Raw genomic sequence first — 26,302 nt, 5'->3', positions numbered from 1 at the left:
TTCCACGTCTTGGTTGTTTGTCTCTCAGTATTTCTTCTTGCTTTTTCATTATCAACTTTGAGATTGTATCACATCCGCCGTGACAAGTGTGTCGCCAAGAAACCACCCTTTCACCTTTTTGTGAAGGGTTGCGATTTAAAAATATGTTCTCTTTTTTGTGAGATTGATCTCAGTCCTTTAAAAGAAAGTAAAAGGCCGATTTCTGGGTGATGCACTTAGGCATTTCTGGGTGATGCACTGAGGCACCACAGCGGTGAAACAATCTCAACAACTTTTAACCTTGCAAATAAGAATGTTCTTTCATTCATAATTAAACAAATGTCAGGTGTATCTCAACACATGAGAAAATGAACTTAAGTATATACCATCGTTGTAGACACTAACTGGGAGGAGCTAATTATATATCAATAAAGGTGATATATTTTTGCTTTGACCCTTTGGGGAGAGGTGAGATTTGATTTGACTCTGATGGGTCCGCATTAAATTGAACTTTGAGATTTAGTTATGGAATGCCCGGTTATTTATGTTATCTGCTTTGCAGCCTTTTGCATTTGTGAGACTTGTCTTGCAGGTTTACGGCGCTGCTATGTCCTACGCCCAGGTTGGGGTTTGAGGCGTGACAGAAAGAGATTACAAATCCTTACATTTGATCCCTAAATAAGCTCATACCATACTGTAATGAAGAGCACAAACCTCCGCTTGAAGTTGAGTCCATCATTCCAACCAGCCTAGAGAGAAGACGTAAATGATATCACCATTATCATCTCTAAACACCCGTCCATGGACCAATGCGTCTGCAAAGACAAAGGAGATATATACTAGAAGAGAAGAGAGGGGACCTGAAATAAAATCCTAGAGGGGGAGAGGTAAGGATGCCGAAGGCCACATGCTACGGTTTACATTTTCATGAGTATCATACATAAGAAAACTTTAGGTGGATATTATTTTGTCTAGCATCACTGGACAGGTGAGCTGACATAAAGCCAACTGATCGAGACCTTGTCAAATTTTAATCCAAATATATTTTCATATAATATTTATTGATGGAAAATTGAACTCCTTTTTTGAAAATAAGGAAGAAATTGAAAATTACAAACGATTTGGTCATTTTCACAAAGTTTGGTGGGGATTCAAGGTCTCTTATTTATGTTTTTTTGTTGCACGTATCATGATATGAGATTCCCCTTTTTTTACACAACGGATTTCCATTTTGCCAGCAGTCCTCTTGATGGCAAACACTTCTGAAAAGAGAACTGTTATTTGAAAATAAAGGTAAAGTCGAAGATGACCGATGATTTGGTCATTTAACAGTATTTTTTTTATGGGTAAGCTAGGGTTTTGCGGGGACCCCTACCGATTTATTTCAAAATAGAGATGATACAAGGAAAGCACAAAGCATATCCTAACTTGGAAAATGCAACGAAGGGATGAACCAAGGCTCAACACACATATGAGTGAGCAGACACTAAGCCTAAGAGATCAAGATGCTGAATATTTCTGACTTACATAATCGGCTAATTTGGATGGGATATGTTGGGCTCTTTGAGAGCGTTTTGGCTAACTTTTCTTACGAACTTCTTGCCATGTTTCATTTGGTTCAACTTCTAGGATCACTTGGGCGGCCTCTTTATCCTTCTTCTCAATGGAAAATTTTTCCTTTTTAGGATTTGAAGTTATCCCCTTGGCAGGACGTGCTTTCGTCGTGAGTAGCTCTTGCTAACTTCTCCTCGACTCCTCGTAAAATGCTTACGTATGAGTGAGCATTTTACAATAATTTGGAGAAGCCCTTGTGTCCGGTTTCTCTAAGGGCTCCTGTGAGTTTAGCATCCATTTTACGTGTAAAGAAACATGCCAATGTAAAACCAATTTTGTGCCATATTTTAACTTATTAAAAATGCATGTAAAATTTATTTTAGAACCCATTTTAAGTAGAAAGAAGCAAAACAAACGATGATAAGGAATGGAAAACACTTACAAAAACAAAGCATGGAGACTGCTAAGCAGTTGCTATGGACCAAACCGATGTAGAATATATCTATGTTGTATCGATCAAAAATTAAAGAAAGAAGCCTTAGTAGAAAGTAGGCCCCCATTTGACAGCCGACAACATGGATATAAATCAAAGATACCAGAATCATATGATAAAGATGACAGGATAGACCGTAATCTGGATGATGACCAAGAAAGAGCAAGGGTTATTGACTAGGTCTGAAAGAATAGTATGACTGACCAAGCGACCCAACCCTCTTTAAATAGGTGTTGTATAGAAAAGGAAACAGAGACGGTAGAGGTAAAGCGTAAGGACTTGTATACGTAACCTAAGAAACTGAAGAAAAGTATTCAGGGTTATGTCTTTACACTAATCAAAATTTTCCATTTTAATTACACCCATTCTTATGGGGTAAAACGTAAGAACTGATATTGTTGTTTTTGTTTTGAGGAATATCATAGACGGTCCTTGTCTGGCTTTTACCTCCTCTTTACACATACCAGAATCGGAAAATAAATAGGGAGACATCTTACCCTTTTCTTTGCCTAGTCTAAATTTAATAATGACTGATAGGGATTTGCTAGGCAATTTCTGCCAAAGCCAGATCATGGCTTACTATTGCAGGAGACAATAGCCACGCAGGCTCACCTTTCAGCAAATTTTGTCTTATTCATTTAATGCATCCGAAGTGGCTATTCTCTCAAGCAAAAGTCAGCCAGCAAATGCCTTTCCGCAAAATTCCCTAGCATATCCCTATTGATTATTATGGTAACAATATAATTGGGTCTACAAATTGATGGTGCATGGACTTTATGCATATATAGACACATGTATTGTATATATATAGACATGATCTCCCCTCCAAATCTCCAAACAAGTCATTGAGAAATCATTTTTCAGAAGAAATTAAAGTAGAACAAGCATGGCCTCTTTGTCCCTTGGAAGTTCACCCTTGTTCCTAATCCTCTCCTTATCAGTGTTACTCCTTCATTCATGCTATGCAGCAGACCCTGATCCTCTGCAGGACATCTGTGTTGGACAACCAAACGCCACAAATATATTTCTGAATGGATTCCCCTGCAAGAATCCGTCTACAGTAATGTCGGACGACTTCTTCTCTGAACTCATAGCCAAAGAAGCCAACACAACAGACATCTTTGGGGTTGGTTTAACTCCTGCCGATGCCACGACTTACCCTGGGCTCAACACTCAAGGGTGTTCAATCCTCCGTATCGACTATAATCGAGGAGGGATCGTTCCCCCTCACACACATCCTCGAGCGACTGAGCTCTTTTATATATTAAGTGGAAGAGTGAATGCTGCGTTTGTGACCACTGATAATGTTCTCTACTCAAAGGACATGAAGGCTGGAGATCTTTTTGTGTTTCCTAGGGGGCTGATACACTTCAATTACAATCTGGGGAAGGGGAAAGCAGTAGCACTTGCATTTTTTAATAGCCAGTTGCCAGGAGCACAGTTCATTCCACTCTCCCTCTTTGCTTCAAATCCTACTATTCCTGATGAAGTTTTGGAAAAGTCTTTCCTAGTAGCCAAACAAACTGTGGAAGCCATCAAAGCCAACTTTACTTCCTAAGCTACTAATACTCCTTATGCTTTCAAGGAGGAGAATATAAGTCACTACTATCTTTGTCGTTTGTAATTCCTCACTAGAGGAGCATTTTTTTTTTTTTTTTTTTGTTAAGAATAATGTGTTATGGTTTATTATGATGGGACCCATCATCACCAATGACATCTTGTCATTCCATATTTATAGGAGACAATATCTAATAAAAGAACAATGAGAGTTGTGGGGTTAGACATTCGGCCCCCACAAATTCCCTATATATCCTCCTTTGTTTTCTTCCTCTCTCTTCTCTCTGTTAGAGAATAAAATCAAATTGTAGATTGATTGGGGTGGATTTTAGATTGATTTGATTAGATGGTAGATTAAGGAAGAAAACTAGATTAAGTAACAAGATTAGATTAGGATTATCTCCCCAAATCATGTCATATCTCTTTCTATGTTTATCTTCTTGAGTGTTCTCTATATAAACACTCATTAGGCTTGATTGTAATGCATCCAAGAATAATAGAAAATCTTCTCTTCAAAATTTAACATGGTATCAGAGCCAACGACCTTGGCTTGACCTCTCCACAAGTGCTTCCGTTCTCAGGTGGACGGCCGATCGTCCGTCCGTCCGTCCTGACCAACATTGATCCCCTTAGCCTATGAGTATCGGTACTTGCCGACCTATGATGTCTTGCCCATCGAGGCCCATTCTTGCCCATCGAGGCATCATTTTGCCTATCGAGGCATTGGTCCATTGTGACCCATTTTCAGAAGGTTCGGTATTCAAAACCGACCTAAAGACTCGCCCATTCCGGCTCGAGTCCAATTCAGTTCTTTGAGACTCTGTGCGCCTCATCTTTCATGCGACACATTCTTCAACAACATGCGGCAATTCATATTCAGCAATACCAACAACAGGCGGACATCAATCGTAACAGTGTGCATAAAAAAAATTTACATTTCTTTTTGGGGATATCTATTGTAATCAAACGTATATCGATTTCCAATCCATATACGTTTGAGGGGGCATATTAGAGAATAGAATCAAATCGTAGATTGATTGGGGTGGAGTTTAGATTGATTTGATTAGGTGGTAGATTAAGGAAGTAGGCTAGATTAAGTAACAAGATTAGATTAGGATTATCTCCCCAAATCATGTCATATCTCTTTCTATGTTTATCTTCTTGAGTGTTCTCTATACAAACACTCATTGGGCTTGATTGTAATGCATCCAAGAATAATAGAAAAAAATTTCTTCAAAATTTAACACTCTCTTCGACGTCTTGATTGTTTGCTGTCAATATTTCTTGCTTTTTCATTAACAACTTTTAGATTGTTTCACATCCGCCAATCGCCATGACAAATGCATCACACGGAAATCAGTCCTTCACTTTTTTGTGTAAGGGTTGAAATTATAAAACATGACACACTTAGGCACGAAAGAGGTGAAACAACCTCAACGGCTTTTAACCTCGCAAATAAGAAAGATCTTTCATGCTCAATTCAACAAATGTCAGCTATATCTCAAATATTAGAAAATGAACAAGTATATTCCATGGACAAACAGCGAGGAGATAATTATATATATCAATAATGGTGATATTTCACTCCAATCTCAATGGTCCTCAATCTATATTGCCTTGTTAGAGCAGTTTATTCCCTGTCTGATTTTCAACATGCTTCCTTGAATCCAACTTAAGATTGAGGAAAATGTGTTTAGGTTAGGCGGTACAAAATTCCCTAGCATATCCCTATTGATTATTATGGTAACAATATAATTGGGTCTACAAATTGATTGTGCATATGCATATATAGACACATGTGTCCTATATATAGAGACATGGTCTCCCCTCCAAATCTCAAAACAACTCATTGAGAAATCATTTTTCAGGAGAAATTAAAGTAGAACAAGCATGGCCACTTTGTCCCCTGCAAGTTCCCCCTTGCTCCTAATCCTCTCCTTATCAGTGTTGCTCCATCATTCATGCTATGCAGCAGACCCTGATCCTCTGCAGGACATCTGTGTTGGACAACCAAACGCCACAAATATATTTCTGAATGGATTCCCCTGCAAGAATCCAACTACAGTAACGTCAGACGACTTCTTCTCCGAACTCGTAGCCAAAGAAGCCAACACAGCAGATATCTTTGGGGTTGGTTTAACTCCTGCCGATGCCACGACCTACCCAGGGCTCAACACTCAAGGGTGTTCAATCGTCCGTATCGACTATAATCGCGGAGGGATAGTTCCCCCTCACATGCATCCTCGCGCGACTGAGCTCTTATATATATTAAGGGGAAGAGTGAATGCTGCGTTTGTGACCACTGATAATGTTCTCTACTCAAAGGACTTGAAGACTGGAGATCTTTTTGTGTTTCCTAGGGGGCTGGTACACTACAATTACAATCTCGGGAAGGGGAAAGCAGTAGCACTTGCATTTTTTAATAGCCAGTTGCCAGGAGCGCAGTTCATTCCCCTCTCCCTCTTTGCTTCAAATCCTACTATTCCTGATGAAGTTTTGGAAAAGTCTTTCCTAGTAGCCAAACAAACTGTGGAAGCCATCAAAGCCAACTTTACTTCCTAAGCTACTAATACTCCTTATGCTTCTCCGTATAGAATATCTTTCAAGGAGGATAATATAAGTCACTACTATCTTTGTCGCTTGTAATTCCTCACTAGAGGAGCTTTTTTTTTTTGTTTGTTAAGAATAATGTGTTATGGTGTATTATGATGGGACCCATCATCACCAATGACATCTTGTCATTCCATATTATAGGAGACAATATCTAATAAAAGAATAATGAGAGTTGTGGGATTAGACATTCGACCCCCACAAATTCCCTATATATCCTCCTTTGTTTTCTTCCTCTCTCTTCTCTCTTCGACGTCTTGATTGTTTGTCTGTCAGTATTTCTTGCTTTTTCATTAACAACTTCTAGATTGTTTCACATCCGCCAATCGCCATGACAAATGCATCACCCGGAAATCAGTCCTTCACTTTTTTATGTAAGGGTTGAAATTATAAAACATGACACACTTCGGCACGAAAGAGGTGAAACAACCTCAACAGCTATTAACCTCGCAAATAAGAAAGATCTTTCATGCTCAATTCAACAAATGTCAGCTATATCTCAAACATTAGAAAATGAACAAGTATATTCCATGGACAAACAACGAGGAGATAATTATATATATCAATAATGGTGATATTTCACTCCAATCTCAATGGTCCTCAATCTATATTGCCTTGTTAGAGAAGTTTATTCCCTGTCTGATTTTCAACATGCTTCCTTGAATCCAACTTAAGATTGAGGAAAATGTGTTTAGGTTAGGCGGTACATTGGATTGAGCATACCTTAAGGAGTGAATACTCAACCATGGCACTACACATATGAATTGATGTCGATTTCATTGATTCACGTTTCATTGATTCACCTAAAGATTTAATTTAAAATTGGAGTATGGTTATTCACGGTGTTCAATGATTTCTGTTAAGCGTACATGACTGAATGATCAAAGCGTCCAACTCATAAATGGCAAATTCATAGGTTCAATTCCTGCAGGATTCAATGAAAAAAGATTGGAGAAGAGTGCTTTATACTCAAAGTTGAATTTCCTCCTTGAGGAGTATGACGCAGGCCGGGAGAGGAATCAAGAGCAAACCATGAGGAGGTCTATTAAGAGGAGCCCATGTTTTATCAAATCTTGGAACTTGATTCATCGATTGATAAGATGGACGATCGATCGAAGGACCGGTTCATTGATTGAAAGCTCTACTCATCAATCGAAAGATCTTACCACCAATTGATGGGGGGTACGAAATAGCAAATGAATTTATTTTTTAGAATATTTTCTTTGTATTTTTCATTTTTTGGATAAATTTGTATTTGTATAGGGTTTTGCTTAAATATATCTAAGTGCTTCTACTTTAAAAGCAAGCACAAGTTGAGTTGTTAGGGAGATTATGAGGGATCCGAGTACAACTAGTCAACTAGCCCTTAAAAGCTAGGGGACGGTGCCAAATCCTTATAAGCCCATCCACATGCATGTTTCAACCTTTCCGATGTGGGATCTTTTGCTTTCACGTGGAACCCCAACAATCTCCTCCTCCACGTGGTAGGAACATGAGAACTACGAGATCTTCCCCGGGGGATTTTTCCATCCTCAGAGGCATACCGGGGTTATCGAGATTCTTCCCCAAGGTATTATTCCATCCTCGGAGGCACACGGGGGTTACCACGCCTCAGTTCTGATAGCACTTGAGGAATTCGGGTAGAACTCACCCTTAAAAGCTAGCCATTAAGGGGAGGGTGGCCAAATCCTTATAAGCCCATCCACATCTTTCAACCTTTCCGATGTGGGATCTTTTGGTTTCACGTGGAACCCCAACAGATTATGATGTTATGTTGATTTTAGGCTTTGCCTAGGCAAGTTCATACTCTATTTTGAGTGAAAATTAAGTGTAATTTTGTTCATCTTCATAATTTTGCCCATTCTTCTTATCGATGTATCTTGAAAGCTGAATTTTAATCCTCCAAAGTGGTAAATTTTGCTTCTGCACTACATCAAGAAATCACACTAATTAGATGATTCTTACAAAAATTGGCAACATTTTTTTTTTGAATGGCAATGAATTAAAAGAAAAAGAAACAACAGGAAGACCACAACGATAGAGAAGATCAAGACAAAACAAACCACAAGAAAAAAAAAACACAAAATAACCAAGAACTTATTAAGGGGGGGGGGGGGGGGGGGGGGGGGGGGGGGGGGGGGGAGGGGGGAGGGTTGGTGGGGGTGGAATAAAAAACTGCCAACTCCGCCCTAGACGCACCCTCCCTTGCTAGCCTGTTGGCCTCACTATTAGCCAATTTCCTCACGTGATGAAATGAGAATGAAGATCCCCACCAAATCTGAGATCTCGTCAATCCATCTTGCAAACCTCCAAGGGCGAGACACGCTTCCCTTCAACCATCTTATGGCGTTTAAGGAATCACCTTCCATTATCACCTTATCACAAATATTGTGATCCATCATCAACCTTAATCCTTGAAGCACCGCTCTAATCTCCGATTCGTTGGAGTCCGCTATCCCAATCGGTCCCGAGCACACCTCTAACCATCCTTGCCAAAGATCGTGCGCTGAGACAAAATGGAAGCTAGGCAATTCTCAGACCCAAGCAATGTTTAGAGCTAGAATCTTGATGTATAGGAAATGAGGAGATTTCACCTGTCCTCTAAACACCCTGCAGTTTCGCTCCTTCCACAATACCCATAATGTGGTTAATATAATCACATGCCAATAGGTTTTACCTTCTCTACAAAAATTGGCCACATTATCACAGTTAGGATGACATCTGATGGACGGTTATTGAGAGCAGCTTGGCAACTATAATTTATAGCAAACTTTGAAAGAAAAACATTAGAGAAGTAAATAAGAAGTGGAGAGTTGAGTATCATTATCAAAACAAGAGTGCTGATATCAATTCCATTAGAAAAGTGTAAAGTGCAGAGGGTTCCTTTTGCTGATTGAAGAGGAAGATGTTCAAAAGCGAAAATGATATTCCCCCCCCCCCGACCCAACGTTATTCTTTAAGTTGTAAAGGCAAATAAAAACGTTGAAGGGGGTGAATTTATCCTCAGGCAGTGAACCATTCTCACAGAAATTGTTAGGGGGGAGGGTGTAAATATCATTCCCCAAATTGTTATTTTCTTATTAATAAAATTTAAGAGGCTGCCCCTCTTAAATTTGAGCTCACTTCCTTGGGTTCTTGTGCAGAGGGTTCCTTTCCACTGTGTTTTTTTGCATTTCATGGGGATTTGAGCTCACTTCCTTGTGTTCTTGTGCATGGGTCACAAAATAGGGTTTCCTCTTTATTTTCCAAACGACATCGCTTTTTGCTAGCAGCCCTCACAACAACTAGGAAGAGATATGAATTGTGTTTCAACTGTGTATATTCAAAGGGAGGTTGGGCCTGTAGCTCAATGGTTGAGGCTTGGTTTCTCAACCTTGAGGTTGCAGGTTTGATCCCTGATTACCAACCAAAACAAGGGCATATATTCAAAAGTTCAGGTTTTACCAGCTTTCAATGTATGTATTAACAGGTGACTTGGTCAATTTTTCTAGCTAAAGGCCAAATCAAAACATGGAGACTGCTAAGTAGTTGCTATCTACCAACCCATATATTCTATATCCCATTTATAGCCGTTCTAGCTTTATCCAGAAAAAAGCTTGTTCTCTTGATTAAAGATGGTTGAACCATGGGACAAAAACTGCACTTAGTGGACAAATCTACACCATATGGTGAATGGACTTTTGCCTATTTTGTGTTAACCAGTGATCTGTAGAAAATTGCTCCGAAGGCTATGATCATCTGATTAGATGTTATTTTGAAATAGGTGTGATATTTCTTTTTTGAGCAAAGAACTAGAGAAGGAAACACATACGCTAGAGGTAAAACGTAAGGACTAGTATATATACGTACGTAACCAAAGAAAACTAAGAAAAGTACTTCGGGTTCTGTCTTCACTCATCAATTTTTCCCATTTTAATTACACCCAGCCTTAAGAGGTAAAACGTAAGTACTAATATTGTTGTTTTGGTTTTAAGGAATATCTTAGGCGTTCCAATGTAGTTTTCGGAAGAAAAAGAAGAGGCCATTGTGCATGGACTTTATGCATAGATAGAAGACGCATGTGTGGTATATATATAGACATGATCTCCCCTCCATATCTCAAAACAACTCATTGAGAAATCATTTTTCAGGAGAATTTGAAGTTGAACAAACATGGCCTCTTTGCCCCTTGCAAGCTCACCCTTGTTCCTAATCCTTTCCTTATCAGTGTTACTCCTTCATTCATGCCATGCAGCAGACCCTGATCCTCTGCAGGACTTCTGTGTTGGACTCCCAAACGCCACAAATGTATATCTGAATGGATTCCCCTGCAAGAAGCCATCAAGAGTAATATCGAACGACTTCTACTACAGCGGCCTACAACAAGCAGGCACCCCAAACATATTTGGGGTTAGTTTTTCTATTGGCGTTGCCCAAACTTTCCCAGGGCTCAACACCCTTGGGGTATCAATTAACCGAATCACCTATCTTCGCGGCGGAACCAACACCCCTCACGTGCATCCTCGTACGACTGAGCTCTTATATGTAGTAAGGGGAAGAGTGAATGCTGCGTTTGTGACCACTAATAATGTCCTCTACTCAAAGGACTTGAAGGCTGGAGATCTTTTTGTGTTTCCTAGGGGGCTGGTACACTACAATTACAATATCGGGAAGGGAGGAGCAGAAACACTTGCATTTTTTAACAGCCAGTTTGCAGGAACATCAGTCATTTCCCTTAACCTATTTGCTTCAATGCCTTCTATTCCTGATGAAGTTTTGGAAAAGTCTTTCCTAGTAAATGAACAAACGGTGGAAGCAATCAAAGCCAACTTGGCTTCCTAAGCTACTAATGCTCTCTATGCTTCTCTATATAGAATATCTTTTATAGTTTGGTATTTTTCCTACCTTCTCTGCTTGAGGGTGGGGAATCTAAGTCACTGCCCTCTTAGTCGCTTGTAATTCCTTACATTAGGGAGCTTTTTATTTTCGTCAAGAATAATGTGTCATGGAGTATTATGATGGGACCCATCATCACTAATGACAACTTTGAGATTGTTTCACATCTGTCTTGACAAATGCATCGCTCAGAAATCAGTCTTTCACTTTTTTGTGAAGGGTTGAAATTAAAAAACTTGTTTTTTGTGAAAGGCTGATTTCTGGTGACACAGGTGAAACAACATTTTAAACTTGCAAATAAGAAAGATATTTCATGCCTAATTCAACAAATGTCAGCTATATCTCAAACATGAGGAAATGAACAAGTATATGCCATGGTTGTTGACACTGACATGAGCTAATTATTTTTCATTGTTAAACGATAAAAGAATAAATAATGCCATCTCCAACAGCTTAAGCTTTTGATGTAATTTGTTGTTTCACATGGTATCAGAGCAATTGTGAAAATCTTTGATAGTAAAAATCCACATGTAATGACCAACACAAAAGAGCAGCCACATGTGCCATGTGTAGGCCAGCCCTAAAATTAAAAAAGAGGGGCCACACGTGAGGGGAGTGTTAAACTATAAAAGATTAAATAATGCCATCTCCAACAGCTTAAGCTTTTGGAGTAATTGGTTGTTTCACAATCAATAATGGTGATATTGCACTCCAATCTCAATGGTCCTCTCTCTCTCTCTCTCTCTCTCTCTCTCTCTCTATATATATATATATATATATATATATATATATATATATATATATATATATTGCCTTGTTAGAATATGAATATGAATTTGTGAAGCAGCCTAGGATGGTAAACCGTAGGCCTATGTTGATTGTTGTTTCTCTCTCTTTTCATTTATTTCAATATGTTTCCTTGAATAGAACGTAAGATTGAGGAAAATGTGCTTAGGTCAGGCGGTGGATTGAGCAAACTCTTGAGGAATGAACACTCAACCATGGCACTAAATATTTGAATTGATTTCATTTCATTGATTCATGTTTCATTGATTCCTGTGAAGATTTCATTTAAATTGGAGTTTGTTTATTCACCGTGTACAATGGTTTCTGTTAAGCATCCATGGATGAATGATCAAAGCGCTCATAAATGGCAAAATCGTAATTCCTGTTGGATTCAATGAAAAATTATTGGAGAAGAGTGCTCTATACTCGAAGTTGAATTTTCTCCTACTTGAGGAGTATTATGTTAAATTATAAAAGATTAAATACTGCCTTTCTCCAAAAGCTTAAGCTATTGGAGAAGTTGGTAACTTAACATGGTATCAAAGCAAATGCCTGGGTTTAAACCTCCTTGATAGCAAAATCCACATGCAATGGCTAAACCCGAAAGTGGGGTCTACATGTGCCACGTGTAGGCCAACCCAAAGAAAGAGGAGCCACACGTGAGGGGGAGTGTTAAAGTATAAAAGATTAAATACTTCCTTTCTCCAAAAGCTTAAGCTATTGGAGAAGTTGGTAAGTTAACATATTATGCAGGCCAGGAGAGGCAATCAAGATCAAACCAGGAGGAGGTCTATTAAATGGAGTCCATGTTTTGTATCTTGGAATTTGATTCATCAATTGATAACCCGAACCATCAATCAAAGATGGCCTGACATAACAGCAACTGACCTAGACCTAGCCAAAATTTAATCCATTTACAATCATATAACATTTCTTGATGGGAACTCCTATTTGAAAATAAAGACAAAGTGAAAGGCTACTGATATCTGCGCTGCCATGTTTTGATAATGACACAAGCTCACCTTGTCTTTTCGTTTTTAAGTGACTGCTGAGAGTTTTTGGGAATTGTAATAGCTTTTGGCAGCTGATTAAATAAGAAAATGTAAAATCTTTCGACAGCTGATTAAATAATAAAAGACAAGGTGAGTTTGGTCATTTTCAAAACATGGCAAATGCAAATATCAGTAGCCAAGTGAAAATGGGCGACTATTTGGTCATTTCAAAGAAAAAGAAAAAGAAATGTATGCTACTTCAGTTCTGGTGACCGAGGATCATACACAAGAAAATATCATTTTAAAAATCACAGGGTAACACCAACCTTATTGTGTATTTTGGTGAGTAAACTATCAACCTTATTGTGTATTTTGCATGATTGGAAGATTGGAAACTGATCTCAAATAGTTGGTGGGGGGCAGGAAATCAAAATAAAGTGTCATACATAAAGAAAGATGAAAACCAAAACTGTAACTGGAGTATCTATGGAGAAATAAATTAAAATCAAGGATTCGAAGCTTACAGAATGCAAAACAAATTATAAACAGCTCTAAATTGTAATGCCCCGACCACACTGTGTAAATATTGTCCAACCCTTGGTTTTCCCACCCTCCTCGATTTGTTTTCCAGCAGCACTAACCGTGCCCGACCCACTCTGCGGGGCCCAACTCTTGGAGATTCTGAAAACGCTTCTACACAGGGAGAAGGAGAGTTCACATATATTGCCCAAGAACTTTCTCTCCTTTTCTGGTATGGGATCTTAGAATCCACCCTGTTAGAGCTTAGCGTCCTCACTGGAACACCGTACTGCGGGAGGTACGGCTCTGATACCACTTTAACTGTCACACCCCGACTTGGGATCCGCCGTCCGGAGCGTGCAACAGCCACGAACATGCAAGGCATCTACTCCACTCATTGCATACATAGAAACAAGGCTGCTACTAAATTGCAGAAATAAAACTAAATCAAAGATTAAACCAGTAATAATATGAGGGTTCTACTCATCCCTCTACCACCACACTTAACATTATTACATTCACCTCGAAATAAGAAGTCCAAGTAAATGAAGCTACAAATAAAGCTGGAATATAAACTTTTCACGAATGGCCACCCCTTCAATAGGATCCCCCAAGCCAACGATTTACTGCTCCCGAGTATATGAAAATGTTTATCCACCTAATGAGCTAACAGCCCAGCCAGTTTACCCAATCCAAGTTATTAATCCTAAGCTTGATAACAACACTTCAACATGATAAGGACACCCATACATACATACATACATACATAATTTTTTTACATGCGTCCGGGTAATGCATGAATAACTTTGATAAGTTGGATAGGAAGGATAGTTGTATTGGACTCATAGCAACACGACCAAAAGCATCACACCAATGGGTTTTAAGGGCATCACACTAAAGTAGATCAATGCATCATGCTAGGAATTGTAGATATCACATCCACGAAAATTGCAAGGTTGTAAAACTTTAATTTTTTTAATTAAATTATTGTAGTAGATGGCCATGAGGCATGAGGCTTACAATATATAGAGAGATCTGGGGGACTCCTAAAGCAACTTAGCAAGTTGAATCCTATTCAAGCACTAGTAATGACAATGGTTTTTTCTTCTTCTTAAAATTCAACTGTTAAATAAGGGTATATATTTTGTCATTTGGGCATCATTTTGTTCACCCAAATGGAGTTCCGTTTTAGAAATATTTTCTATAAGGCTCCTATTCCTCGGAGTTTGTTTCTTTCAACCTAAAATGGGTTTAAAACAAATTCTAGGCCCATTTTCGATGTAAAAATGGCTGTAAAATTTATTTTATGCCAATTTTACATTGACAGAGTCAATGTGAAATGGGCGTGAAATAAATTTTGCGCCCATTATTTACTTAAATATGGGCATGAAATTTGTTTTAGGGTCCATTTTAAGTAGAAAGATGCAAAACTAAAGATAAAAACAAATAGAAAAGGATATGAATTGTGTTTCAACACTATTTCAAAAAAAAAATGAATTGTGTTTCAACAGTAAATATTCAGTCAAATGTTCTGGTAGAACAAACCGTGTCATTTGACTAGCTTTCAAAGTATGTATTGACAACTGACTTGTGCAATTTTTCTAGCTAAAGACCAAATCAAAGCATGGAGACTGCTAACTTGCTAAGCAGTTGCTTTCTGTTGGGGTTTCACGCAAAAGCAAATAGTCCCACATTGGATGAGTGAAATGGATGGGGATGAGTTTATAAGCAAGGTTTTAAATTTCGGTCCTCACCGAAACCGAAATTTTAGCCGAAATTTGGTAGAAGTTCTCGAAATGTCATTTTTTTTAGCCCAAATTACGGTAATTCATATTGAAATTTGGTAAAGGAATTAAAAAAAAATTATTTTATCAATAATTTTGCCAAAATTTCAGAAATTTCGGCCGAAATTTGGTAGATTTCGCTTGTTTCGGTTTCGGAACGTTTCGGTGTCAGCCCCGACCGAAACCCAAAATTTCGGTTGAAATTTAAAACCATGGTTATAAGGGAATGGGCACCCTCCCTCTAACAGCTAGCTTTTAAGGGTGAGTTCTAACCGGTTAAATCCCTTACAAATGGTATTAGAGCTCAGGGCGTGGTAACCCATATTTACCTTTGAGAGCGGAAATGTCTCTCAGGGAAGATCTCGGAAACCCCGGTGTAGTATCTCGTATTTCACGCAAAAGCAAATAGCCCCACATCGGATGAGTGAAATGGATGGGGATGGGTTATCTGGGAATGGGCCTCCCTCTAACAGCTAGCTTTTAGGGGTGAGTTCTACCCGGTTAAATTTCCTACACTTTCTACCAAACCCATGTGGATTGTATCTCTGTTGTATTCGAAACTTAAAGAAAGAGTAATTTATAAGGCCATTTAAAATTTTTATAGAAAAAAGATTCTTCTATTGAATGAATATGGTCGAACCATGGGCCAAAAATTGCTATGATTGGGCGAATCCCGCTTGAAATAGGTGTCATGTAGAAAAGGAAACAGAGATGCTAGAGGTAAAGCGTGAGGACTAGTGTACGTAACCGAAGAAAATTAATTCGGGTTCTGTCTTCACACTCATCATGTTTTTCCAATTTTAATTACACCCAACCTTAAGAGGTAAAAAATATTTTAATTAGACCCAATCTTAAGAGGTAAAGCGTAAGGACTGATTTTGTCCTCCTACTCTTTCGTAAAAACCAACGAGGAGACATCTGTCCATTTTCTTTTTCTTTTCCTGTTGCCACATCATTCCGTCAAAATTTAATCTATTTTTTGGGATTTGTTAGGCAATTTCTGCAAAGCCACATACCCTCTCTTTTTAGCAGATTTTGTCTTATTCATTTAATTCATCTGAGATGGCTGTTGTCTCCTGCAAAAGTGACCTGCGAAATTGCGTAGCAAAACCCTTATTTATAATTTCATATAGGGATTTGCTGTGGGTTCATCGCAAAATGCATTTCTCAGATGGTTTGTCGCATGTCAGAGCATCCACCTCATGAATGAAGACAAAATCTGCTGAAAATCTCTTTGAGGGAGTAGAATAAGTCACTACCCTCTTTATCGCATGTCAGAGCATCCCTATCCTGCTTTCTCTTCTTCCTCTCTTTCTCCTCTCTTCCACATCTTGGTTGTTTCTCTTAGTATGTCTTCTTTCTTTTTCATTAACAACTTTGAGATTGTATCACATCCGCCGTGACAAGTGTGTCGCCCAGAAACCAGCCTTTCACCTTTCTGTAAAGGGTTGCGATTTAAAAACAAGTTGTCTTTTTTGTGAGATTGATCTCATTCCTTCAAAAGAAAGTAAAAATTTCTGGGTGATGCACTTAGGCACGACAGCGGTGAAACAACCTCAACAACTTTTAACCTCGCAAATAAGAATGTTCTTTCATGCCTAATTAAACAAATGTCTGCTATATCTCAGACATGAGGAAATGAACTAAATATATAGCATGGTTGTCGACACTAACTGCGAGGAGCTAATTATATATCAATAACGGCGACATTGCACTCCAATATCAATGGTCCTCTATCTGTATTGCCATGTTAGAGCAATTATTCCCAGTCTATTTTTCATTTGTGAAACAGCCTAGCTAGGATGGTAAACCTTAATCCCTGTGTTGATTGTTTTCTCTCTTTTCATTTATTTCAAAACATTTCCTTAAATCCAGCGTAAAAATGGGGGGAATGTGTTTAGGACAGGTGGTACATTGGATCGAGCGTACCCTTAAAGAGTGAACACTCAACCATGGCACTGCATATTTGGTTTTGGTTGGATAACAACGAAGCAGGGATACCAAAAAGAAGAAAAAAAAGGCAAGCTCTCTCAGTTCGATGATCCAAGATTTGAATTGATGTTGTTTCATTGATTCATATTCCGTTGATGGAATTTGGTTATTCAAGGTGCACTAAGGTGTACAAAGTTGTGTTCATGGCTAAATGATTAAATCGTCCGACTCATTACTGGAAAATTCGTAGGTTCAATTAACGCTGGATGCACGCCAATGGGAACAGCCTCCTACCTTGAATATGTCCTTGAGTCCAAAAAATCAAATGCTATTAAACAAAGAAAAGTGATGGAAGAAAACACCTTCACGTACAATATAGTCAATACATGTAGAGTTTTCATCTTCCCTTTCTGTCTGACTTTTTAACCAACTCAAAACTCCACTTCCTACCTACTCCTTCTAAGGCTAAACTACTACACACTAATTGTAATTCCTTCTAAGACTTATAACTCCTTACACCTCCCACTAACAAACTTCTAATTCAACTAGGACTCTAACTTACATAACTTAAGGAAATAAGATTCTAGATTTCTTTGACTAGCTCAGACCCTACTAACTAAGAAGTCATCCTACATCAAATAAGGACATCAATTTATCTCCAACGATCAGTAATTCTGAGTTTTAAAAGCATCAAAATGGGTGTGCATACATGATTGTGATGTTTGTGATTTTGTGTTCTACTGATTTCATGGCCTGAATTATCTTGGACTGGTATTGCGTCTTCAAGGACTATTTTTTAATTTACGGAAATTTACTATATTAAAAACAAAAAGAGATTACAAATCCTTACATTTGATCCCTAAATAAGCTTATACCATACTGTAGTGAAGAGCACGAACCTCCGCTTGAAGTTGAGTCCATCATTCCAACCAGCCTAGATAGAAGACGTAGATGATATCGCCATTATTATCTCTAAACACCCGTCCATGGACCAATGCGTCTGCAAAGACAAAGGAGATATATACTAGAAGAGAAGAGAGGGGACCTGAAATAAAATCCTAGAGGGGGAGAGGTAAGGATGCCAAAGGCCACACGCTACGGTTTACATTTTCATGAGTATCATACATAAGAAAACTTTTGGTGGATATTATTTTGTCTAGCATCACTGGACAGGTGAGCTGACATAAAGCCAAGAAAGAAGGGGCAACCCAGAGAACAGAAACAAGAAAGAAGAAACAGAGAAGAAGAAGAAAAGATACAATAAAAATAACAAAATTATATTACGGGGGAAGATGATCGAACCAGAGAATACTCTCCCTCCCAACTCCCTGCTTGGCTAACACATCCGCCTTTTCGTTTGCCGACCTCTAAACGTGATTAAAGACAATAGCCGAACCCGCAACAAAATCCTCAATTTCATCAAATAACGCCAAAAATCTCTAAGGAGGAGCTACACCACCCTTCAACCACCGAATGACATTCAATGAATCCCCTTCAACAATAATATGGTCTAATACTTCTCTACTCAACTTCTTGATCCCAAAATAGGCAGCTTTGACTTCCGCCTCAGAAGAATCACACACACCAATAGGACCAGAAAAAGCCCAAAGTATCTCATCAAACTCATCACGGCAAAGACCGCCCACCCCCGCTGGACCCGGGTTTCCAAAACAAGCACCATCAAAGTTGATTTTCAACATTCCTAGCCTCGGAGGCTCCCATCTTTGGACTATGTTAATTTTCCTCTCAGTACTAAAGCATACTTCCCTCTAATGTTCCCAAAGATCAAAGGCCGATACAAAAAGAAAGGATGGAAGACATCTAACCCATGATATGACCAATGCTATAATCCGCATGTACAAATAATAAGGTGATTTGGCCAAACCCTTAAACACCCTAGAGTTTCTTTCCTTCCAAACCACCCACCACGTAGCTAGCAAACACACATTCCACAATAATTTCCCTCTCTTTTTCCATGGCATAAACCCCCAAATACTCAAAAGATTCTGAATAGTTCTAGGGAAGACCCAAGTGATTCCAAGCCTCAGAAAGATACATCTCCATATGATCCTGGTGAAAGAACAGTGCATGAACAAATGATCCACATATTCCCCATCATTAAGAGAAAGAGGGCAGTGATCAATTAGCAACAACCCACGATTTCTCCAGAAGTTAATGGTTTGTATCCTTTGACGACAAACGGCCCAATCGAAGATACTAACCCAAGGTGGGCAATGAAAATTCCATTCCTTTGCTGAAAATGCAGGAACAGAAGGAGGCATCGAACCATTATAAAAAGATTTGACAGAGAAAATGCCGGATGATTCCACTGTCCATATTCTTTTGTCTTGACCCCCACGTTTTACATAGCACTTATTAAGGAGCCGCCGCAACCGAGATTCATCCTCACTTTCCCACTCAAAAAGGAATCTTCTAAAGGCAGGACACCATATCAACTTACCACCACTACGATCAAAACATTCACAAACAAAGGCTTCTTTGTTAACAGCCACCCGATACAGCCTAGGGAACAAGATCCTTAACTGCTCCTCTTCACACCACACATCACTCCAAAACTTAATTCTATCACCACCATAGACCCTGAACCTCACCTTTAGATTAAAGGAGCAAGTTAATTTCAGATATCTCTCCACGCAGTCAACCACTTTTTCTTATATTCGTCCTTTGATTCCCACCCACTCGGAATACAGCCATACTTACTACAAATCACCTTAGCCCATAAATTAGACTGCTCTTCCCCAAATCTCCACAACCATTTCCCCAATAAGGCATGGTTAAACTCCTTAAACCTCCTAATGCCCAAACCTCTAAACTTTATAGGTACACATACATCCCTCCAGTTTACCAAAGAGATGCCTTTCTTCTCCTCATACCCACCCCACAAAAATCTACGCTGAATCTTTTCAATACGCAAGGCAACACTAACCGGACACATGAAAATTAATCGTAGTGGTGGTAAGTTGATCACTTCCAAACACTTCCAAAAAGAGAACATTTATTGATGGAAAATTGATCTCCTTTTTTGAAAATAAGGAAGAAATTGAAAATTACAAATAATTTGGTCATTTTCACAAAGTTTGGTGGGGATTCAAGGTCTCTTATTTATGTTTTTTTGTTGCACGTATCATGATATGAGTTTCCCTTTTTTTACACAAAACGGATTTCCATTTTGCCAGCAGTCCTCTTGATGGCAAACACTTCCAAAAAGAGAACTGTTATTTGAAAATAAAGGTAAAGTAAAAAATGACCGATGATTTGGTCATTTAACAATAATTTTTTTTTTATGGGTAAGCTAGGGTTTTGCGGGGACCCCTACCGATTTATTTCAAAATAGAGATGATACAAGGAAAGCACAAAGCATACCCTAACTTGGAAAATGCAAGGAAGGGATGAACCAAGGCTCAACACACATATGAGTGAGCAGACACTAAGCCTAAGAGATCAAGATGCTCAATACTTCTGACTTACATAATCGGCTAATTTGGATGGGATATGTTGGGCTCTTTGAGAGCGTTTTGGCTAACTTTTCTTACGAATTTCCTGCCATGTTTCATTTGGTTCAACTTCTGGGATCACTTGGGCGGCCTCTTTATCCTTCTTCTCAATGGAAAATTTTTTCTTTTCAGGATTTGAAGTTATCCCCTTTGCAGGACGTGCTTTCGTCGTGAGTAGCTCTTGCTAACTCCTCCTCGACTCCTCGTAAAATACTTACGTATGAGTGAGCATTTTACAGTAATTTGGAGAAGCCCTTGTGTCCGGTTTCTCTAAGGGCTCCTGTGAGTTTAGCATCCATTTTACGTGTAAAGAAACATGCCAATGTAAAACCAATTTTGTGCCCATATTGTAACTTAAAAATGCATGTAAAATTTATTTTAGAATCCATTTTAAGTAGAAAGAAGCAAAACAAACGATGATAAGGAATGGAAAACACTTACAAAAACAAAGCATGGAGACTGCTAAGCAGTTGCTATGGACCAAACCGATGTAGAATATATCTATGTTGTATTCAAAAATTAAAGAAAGAGTCATTTATAGCCATTTTAGCTTTCTCAAGAAAAAAACGTCTTCTCTTGATTAAAGATGGTTGAACCATGGGCCAAAAAATGCACTGATAAGACAAATCTACCATATTGTCATTAGGCTTTTGCCCTTTTAGTGTTGTTAGACCAAAAATCGGTAACAGGTACAGCAGTGGCGTAAGAGCTGAGAGCGAGCGACAAGGGAGGTTGAGTATGAATCCTGCGGTGAGTGTTTAGTCCTGCACAAGGCAAGCGAGGTCAGAAGACCAGACCGGGTTTTACTCCGGACAGGCCCTTCGACACTCAAGTCAGTATGAGCAGGAGTGAAGGGGAGATGTCTTAAGAGTTTAGGGAGAGAAGGGATTTTCGCATTACCCATTAGTCTGAGCTTTAGTCCCCTATTTATAGGGAAAATCTGTTGAGGTGTCCTGGACAGGTGTCCAGGACAGGTGGCGGCCTGTGAGAGGTTGGATCTCACCTACTCTGAACAGGTGGCAGCCTGTGAGAGGCTGAGTCTCACCTACTCTGGGACAGGTGGCAGCCTGTGAGAGGCTGGGTCTCACCTACTTTGGGACAGGTGGCAGCCTGTGAGAGGCTGGATCTCACCAACTCTGAACAGGTGGCAGCCTGTGAGAGGCTGAGTCTCACCTACTCTGGGACAGGTGGCAGCCTGTGAGAGGCTGGTGTTTTCACACCCCATCAGTTGCCCCCCAGTTTTCCAAGTCATTGAAGGACTTGGGAAAGTGTGATCACTCGTTTTTCTGGATGGGGAGACGTTGTTCGGGGGTGAATCGAAGAATTTAGCACGGAGTCCGGAGTTCGCAGTCCGGATTTAGGAGTTCGGAGTTCGCAGTCCGGCGTCCGGAGTACGGCTTCAACCGGACTGGCTCCTGGCGCAACACAGAGTCAAATATCCAGTCCGGAGTTCACAGTCCGGAGTCCGGAGTTGGGAGTTCGCAGTCCGGAGTACAGCTTCAACCGGACTGGCTCCTGGCGCGACACAAAGTCAAATATCCAGTCCGGAGTTCGCAGTCCGGAGTCCGGAGTTGGGAGTTCGCAGTCCGGAGTACAGCTTCAACCGGACTGGCTCCTGGCGCGACACAAAGTCAAATATCCAGTCCGGAGTTCGCAGTCCGGAGTCCGGAGTTGGGAATTCGCAGTCCGGAGTACGGCTTCAACCGGACTGATTTTTGTCGTCTTGTGAGAACGCGTTATATCCAGTACGGTTTTTTCCGGACTGAATTTTGTCTTCTAGCGGCCAGTTCGGTGCGGGCCGGACTGATTTTTGTCGTCTTGTGAGAACGCGTTATATCCAGTTCGGTTTTTTCCGGACTGAATTTTGTCTTCTAGCGGCCAGTTCGGTGCGGACCGGACTGATTTTTGTCGTCTTGTGAGAACGCGTTATATCCAGTACGGTTTTTTCCGGGCTGAATTTTGTCTTCTAGCGGCCAGTTCGGTGCGTACCGGACTGATTTTTGTCGTCTTGTGAGAACGCGTTATATCCAGTACGGTTTTTTCCGGGCTGAATTTTGTCTTCTAGCGGCCAGTTCGGTGCGTACCGGACTGATTTTTGTCGTCTTGTGAGAACGCGTTATATCCAGTACGGTTTTTTCCGGGCTGAATTTTGTCTTCTAGCGGCCAGTTCGGTGCGTACCGGACTGATTTTTGTCGTCTTGTGAGAACGCGTTATATCCAGTACGGTTTTTTCCGGGCTGAATTTTGTCTTCTAGCGGCCAGTTCGGTGCGTACCAGACTGATTTTTGTCGTCTTGTGAGAACGCGTTATATCCAGTACGGTTTTTTCCGGACTGAATGCCGAGTGCGGAGTGCGGAGTGCGGAGTGCGGAGTGCGGAGATCCATCTTTGGGACGTGAATGTTTACGCGCGTGCTTGATCGTATTGATGGTGGGAGAATGTGTCCGTCATAAATAGGGGACACGTGGCGCAATCCGGATGGCCTCGAGATGCGTGCATCGCATTTATTACCCCACCGCCTCTGAAAAACTATATAAGGAGGTTTACCCCCCTTCACTTTTTACTTTTTACCTTTCATCTTTTTCCTCTTCTTGCTCTGGGAGTTTCCACTTCTCAGTTCGCAGCTCGCAGTCCACAGATTGCAGATCGCAGTTCGCAGTTCGTAGTCGCAGTTCGTAGCTCGCAGTCGCGTTCCAAGATCTGTTAAGGGCTCCACTCACCGGTATTCCTCTCAGCCCTTCCTTTTACTATGTCTGGTAGTACTTCCAATTCCGAGTCCGGTACGGGGTCCTCCACTAGCAGTATTTCGGAGTTTAGGATGCCTCAGGAGCCTTTTTTGGCTAGTCCGTCTGATAGGATAGACCTCGTAGATAGTGACGATGGAGGGGATAGGGATGAAGTGATCTTAGATCTGAATGCCACTCCTCCCTTGACTGGCAGTCTCCCGCAAGCAGGAGGGAGTGTTGAGAGCGACGTTAATGAAGCGTCCACAACATTCCGTCCTGGCCGGGCGGTGGAGGTGATCGCTAGAGCGCGGATGGATGCCGATCCAAAATACAACTTGCGAGCTCTAGTCGAGGAGAACTACCTCACCAGGTCTATGCTGGGAGATATCAGGGATAAATACTGCGTGCCCCCGAGATTTGAACTGAGGGCAGCTATAGAGGGAGACAGAGCCTGCAACGAGAGCCAGGATCTCTGTATTTATGAGGAGTCACTGAGGGCAGGACTCCGATTTCCGTTGCACCCCTTTTTCTCAGCGGTGCTACGTTACTACGGACTAGCCCCGGCCCAGGTAGCTCCGAACTCATGGAGATTATTAGTTGGGTTTTTATACCTCGTCCACGGTCGGTTAGAGAGGAGTGTGACTTTGTCACTGTTCCGTGCTTGTGCACACCTGAAGAAGCATAAAGAAGGGGGCTGGATCTACATTAGCCAGCGCCCTGAACGGAAGATAATCACTGGCATTCCTTCGTCGATTCACTCGTGGAAGAATAGATTCTTCTATGTTGTGGATCAGGAGGCCAGTGAGCCCTGGTCCGTCCCTCTAGTGTGGGACACTCCAGATACCTCAAAACTGAGTCGAAAGCCGCTCCTCGAAGGTGAGGACAGGATAACATTCGCCTTGATGCGGAAGGAGATCGAGCAATCGGGCCTCATCCGTTGTAAGGAGTTTTCTGAAGAGGCGATTCTGGTCGGGCTGGGCGTGAGTGCCGCGACTCCAGGACGTATGTAGCTAGACTTGTCTATGCAATCTGTTTATTTTTTATATACTTGCTTCTGACCGTTGGCTGCTCATTTGTCATGCAGAGATGAAGAAACAATCAACCGTCGAGAAAATCAGGCAGGGAGCTCAGCCGCGGGCACAAGAAGGTGCTCAACAGGCGCAGCAGGAGCGCCAGAAGAGAAAAGCGACTGTGCTGGGGAGTCCGGCCCCGTCACAGGGCATTCCTCCCCCATCCCAGAAGCCCAAGACTAAGGTGAAGCTAATAGGCCCCTTTGCTCAGGGCGGTGGCTCTTCTAAGTTCGGTGGTGCTTCTACCGGAGCCGGTTCTGGGGCTCGCCCTCCTGCGGGGATTAGTGAGCAAGTCTTTCGACCCAATTGGGCCGTTCTGAAGGATGACACTGCCTTAGGCGAGAGCCGGGTAGCAGCAGAGCTTATGAGCAAGTGTTTGCTGCAGAAGGACAAGCAACAGGTCCTTTACGAGCCGCCAGCTACAGGAGAGGAGGCTGTGTTGTCCTCCGCTTACCAGGTAAGGAAGTAGTGCTTCGATTTGCTAACTTTCTGCCCATTTCTTCCTTTCACCATACTGATGCCTGTTTCTTTCTGTTCTTTCTTCAGATCTTGCTATACTATAATGACCTCAAGGAGAAGAGTAAGAGCTTCTCCCAAGCCATTACTTCATCTGAAGAGGTGAACGGAAAGTTGGCCGTTGAGGTGCAGGAGCTTCAAACGAGCATCGGGCGAATAGAGGAGGAGAGGAAGTTGTTAAAAGAAGATCTGGCCGCAGAGAAGAGGAAACTGGCCAAGGCTGCTGAAGCCATGGAGGCTCAAAGAGGAAGGGCCACTGACAGACAGGAGAAGGCAGTAAAAGAGGCCACAGAGGCAAAGGAGGCTGAACTTTTCAGCCTGTCGAGCGAGGCTTACAGTCTTGGATACTACGACTGCCTCCAGGAGCTCCAGGCCTGCAATCCAAATCTGTTGATGCAGAACATGACTCTCCCTGCCAGGCCGAAGATTACTGATGAGGAGCCAGATACTCCTGCTGATACTCCTGCTGACATCACCTCTCTTCCAGATGCTTAGATTTTTTTTTTTTTTTTTTTGTTTTGGCCTCTTTTTGTAATGGTCCTTGAGACCCTACAGCTTTTACCAGCATGTTTAAAGTGAATTTTGTAATGGCCCTCGAGGCCCCACATATTCTGATCAATGAAATTTGTCTGTCTCTGATACTTCTCAGCTGAGTGATTTGCTTGACTGTCTTTTTATTTTGATAACCTGTGAGTGAGGCCGTTGATGGTCGAATTGCGACGAACTGGTCTTTTAACAAGTACCCAAGTTTTGTGAACTGGGTTTCCATTGAGTACCCAAGTTTTGTGAACTGGGTTTCCAATGCGTACCCAAGTTTAAGAACTGGGTTTCCAACGAGTACCCAAGTTTTGTGAACTGGGTTTCCAGTGCGTACCCAAGTTTAAGAACTGGGTTTCCAGTGCGTACCCAAGTTTAAGAACTGGGTTTCCAATGAGTACCCAAGTTTTGTGAACTGGGTTTCCAGTGCGTACCCAAGTTTAAGAACTGGGTTTCCAGTGCGTACCCAAGTTTAAGAACTGGGTTTCCAGTGAGTACCCAAGTTTTGTGAACTGGGTTTCCAGAGAGTACCCAAGTTTTGTGAACTGGGTTTCCAGTGCGTACCCAAGTTTAAGAACTGGGTTTCCAGTGCGTACCCAAGTTTAAGAACTGGGTTTCCAGTGAGTACCCAAGTTTTGTGAACTGGGTTTCCAGAGATAAAAATGACACTGAATTTGCAAGAAGATTATTTATTCATAACAACAAATATACAAATATACAACTTTACAAGATCACCTTTTCACGCCGGATAATTCGACTACTGATAATATTTCCTGAGGTTTTTGGAGTTCCATGCATGAGGTAATAGGTGCTCCTCCAGTGTCTCTAGCCTGTAGCTTCCTGGCCGGATAACTTCCT

General features: G+C 41.0%; 1 protein-coding gene and 3 pseudogenes across 1 annotated transcript; all 4 read left to right on the top strand.

Moving 5' to 3' along the window:
- The first annotated feature begins 2,912 nt into the window (after positions 1-2,912).
- On the top strand, positions 2,913-3,584 carry LOC143859318 (germin-like protein subfamily 2 member 1 pseudogene; annotated as a pseudogene).
- A 1,889-nt stretch (positions 3,585-5,473) lies between these two features.
- LOC143859307 (germin-like protein subfamily 2 member 1 pseudogene) lies at positions 5,474-6,145 on the top strand (annotated as a pseudogene).
- A 4,200-nt stretch (positions 6,146-10,345) lies between these two features.
- Positions 10,346-11,014, top strand: LOC143859300 (germin-like protein subfamily 2 member 2 pseudogene; annotated as a pseudogene).
- An 11,900-nt stretch (positions 11,015-22,914) lies between these two features.
- On the top strand, positions 22,915-25,457 carry LOC143859288 (uncharacterized). Its single transcript, XM_077370003.1, has 3 exons — positions 22,915-24,323; positions 24,406-24,848; positions 24,938-25,457. The coding sequence occupies exons 1-3, from the start codon at positions 23,345-23,347 to the stop codon at positions 25,400-25,402; spliced, it is 1,887 nt and encodes a 628-aa protein (XP_077226118.1). The 5' UTR covers positions 22,915-23,344; the 3' UTR covers positions 25,403-25,457.
- Positions 25,458-26,302: the final 845 nt, after the last annotated feature.

Source organism: Tasmannia lanceolata, unplaced genomic scaffold (assembly GCF_043159265.1).
Source record: "Tasmannia lanceolata isolate RefF3 unplaced genomic scaffold, GAP_Taslan_0.1 ptg000003l, whole genome shotgun sequence".
NCBI classification, from domain to species: Eukaryota; Viridiplantae; Streptophyta; class Magnoliopsida; order Canellales; family Winteraceae; genus Tasmannia; species Tasmannia lanceolata.
Note: the sequence above shows the minus strand (reverse complement) of the source record. Positions and strands in the feature narration are given on the sequence as shown.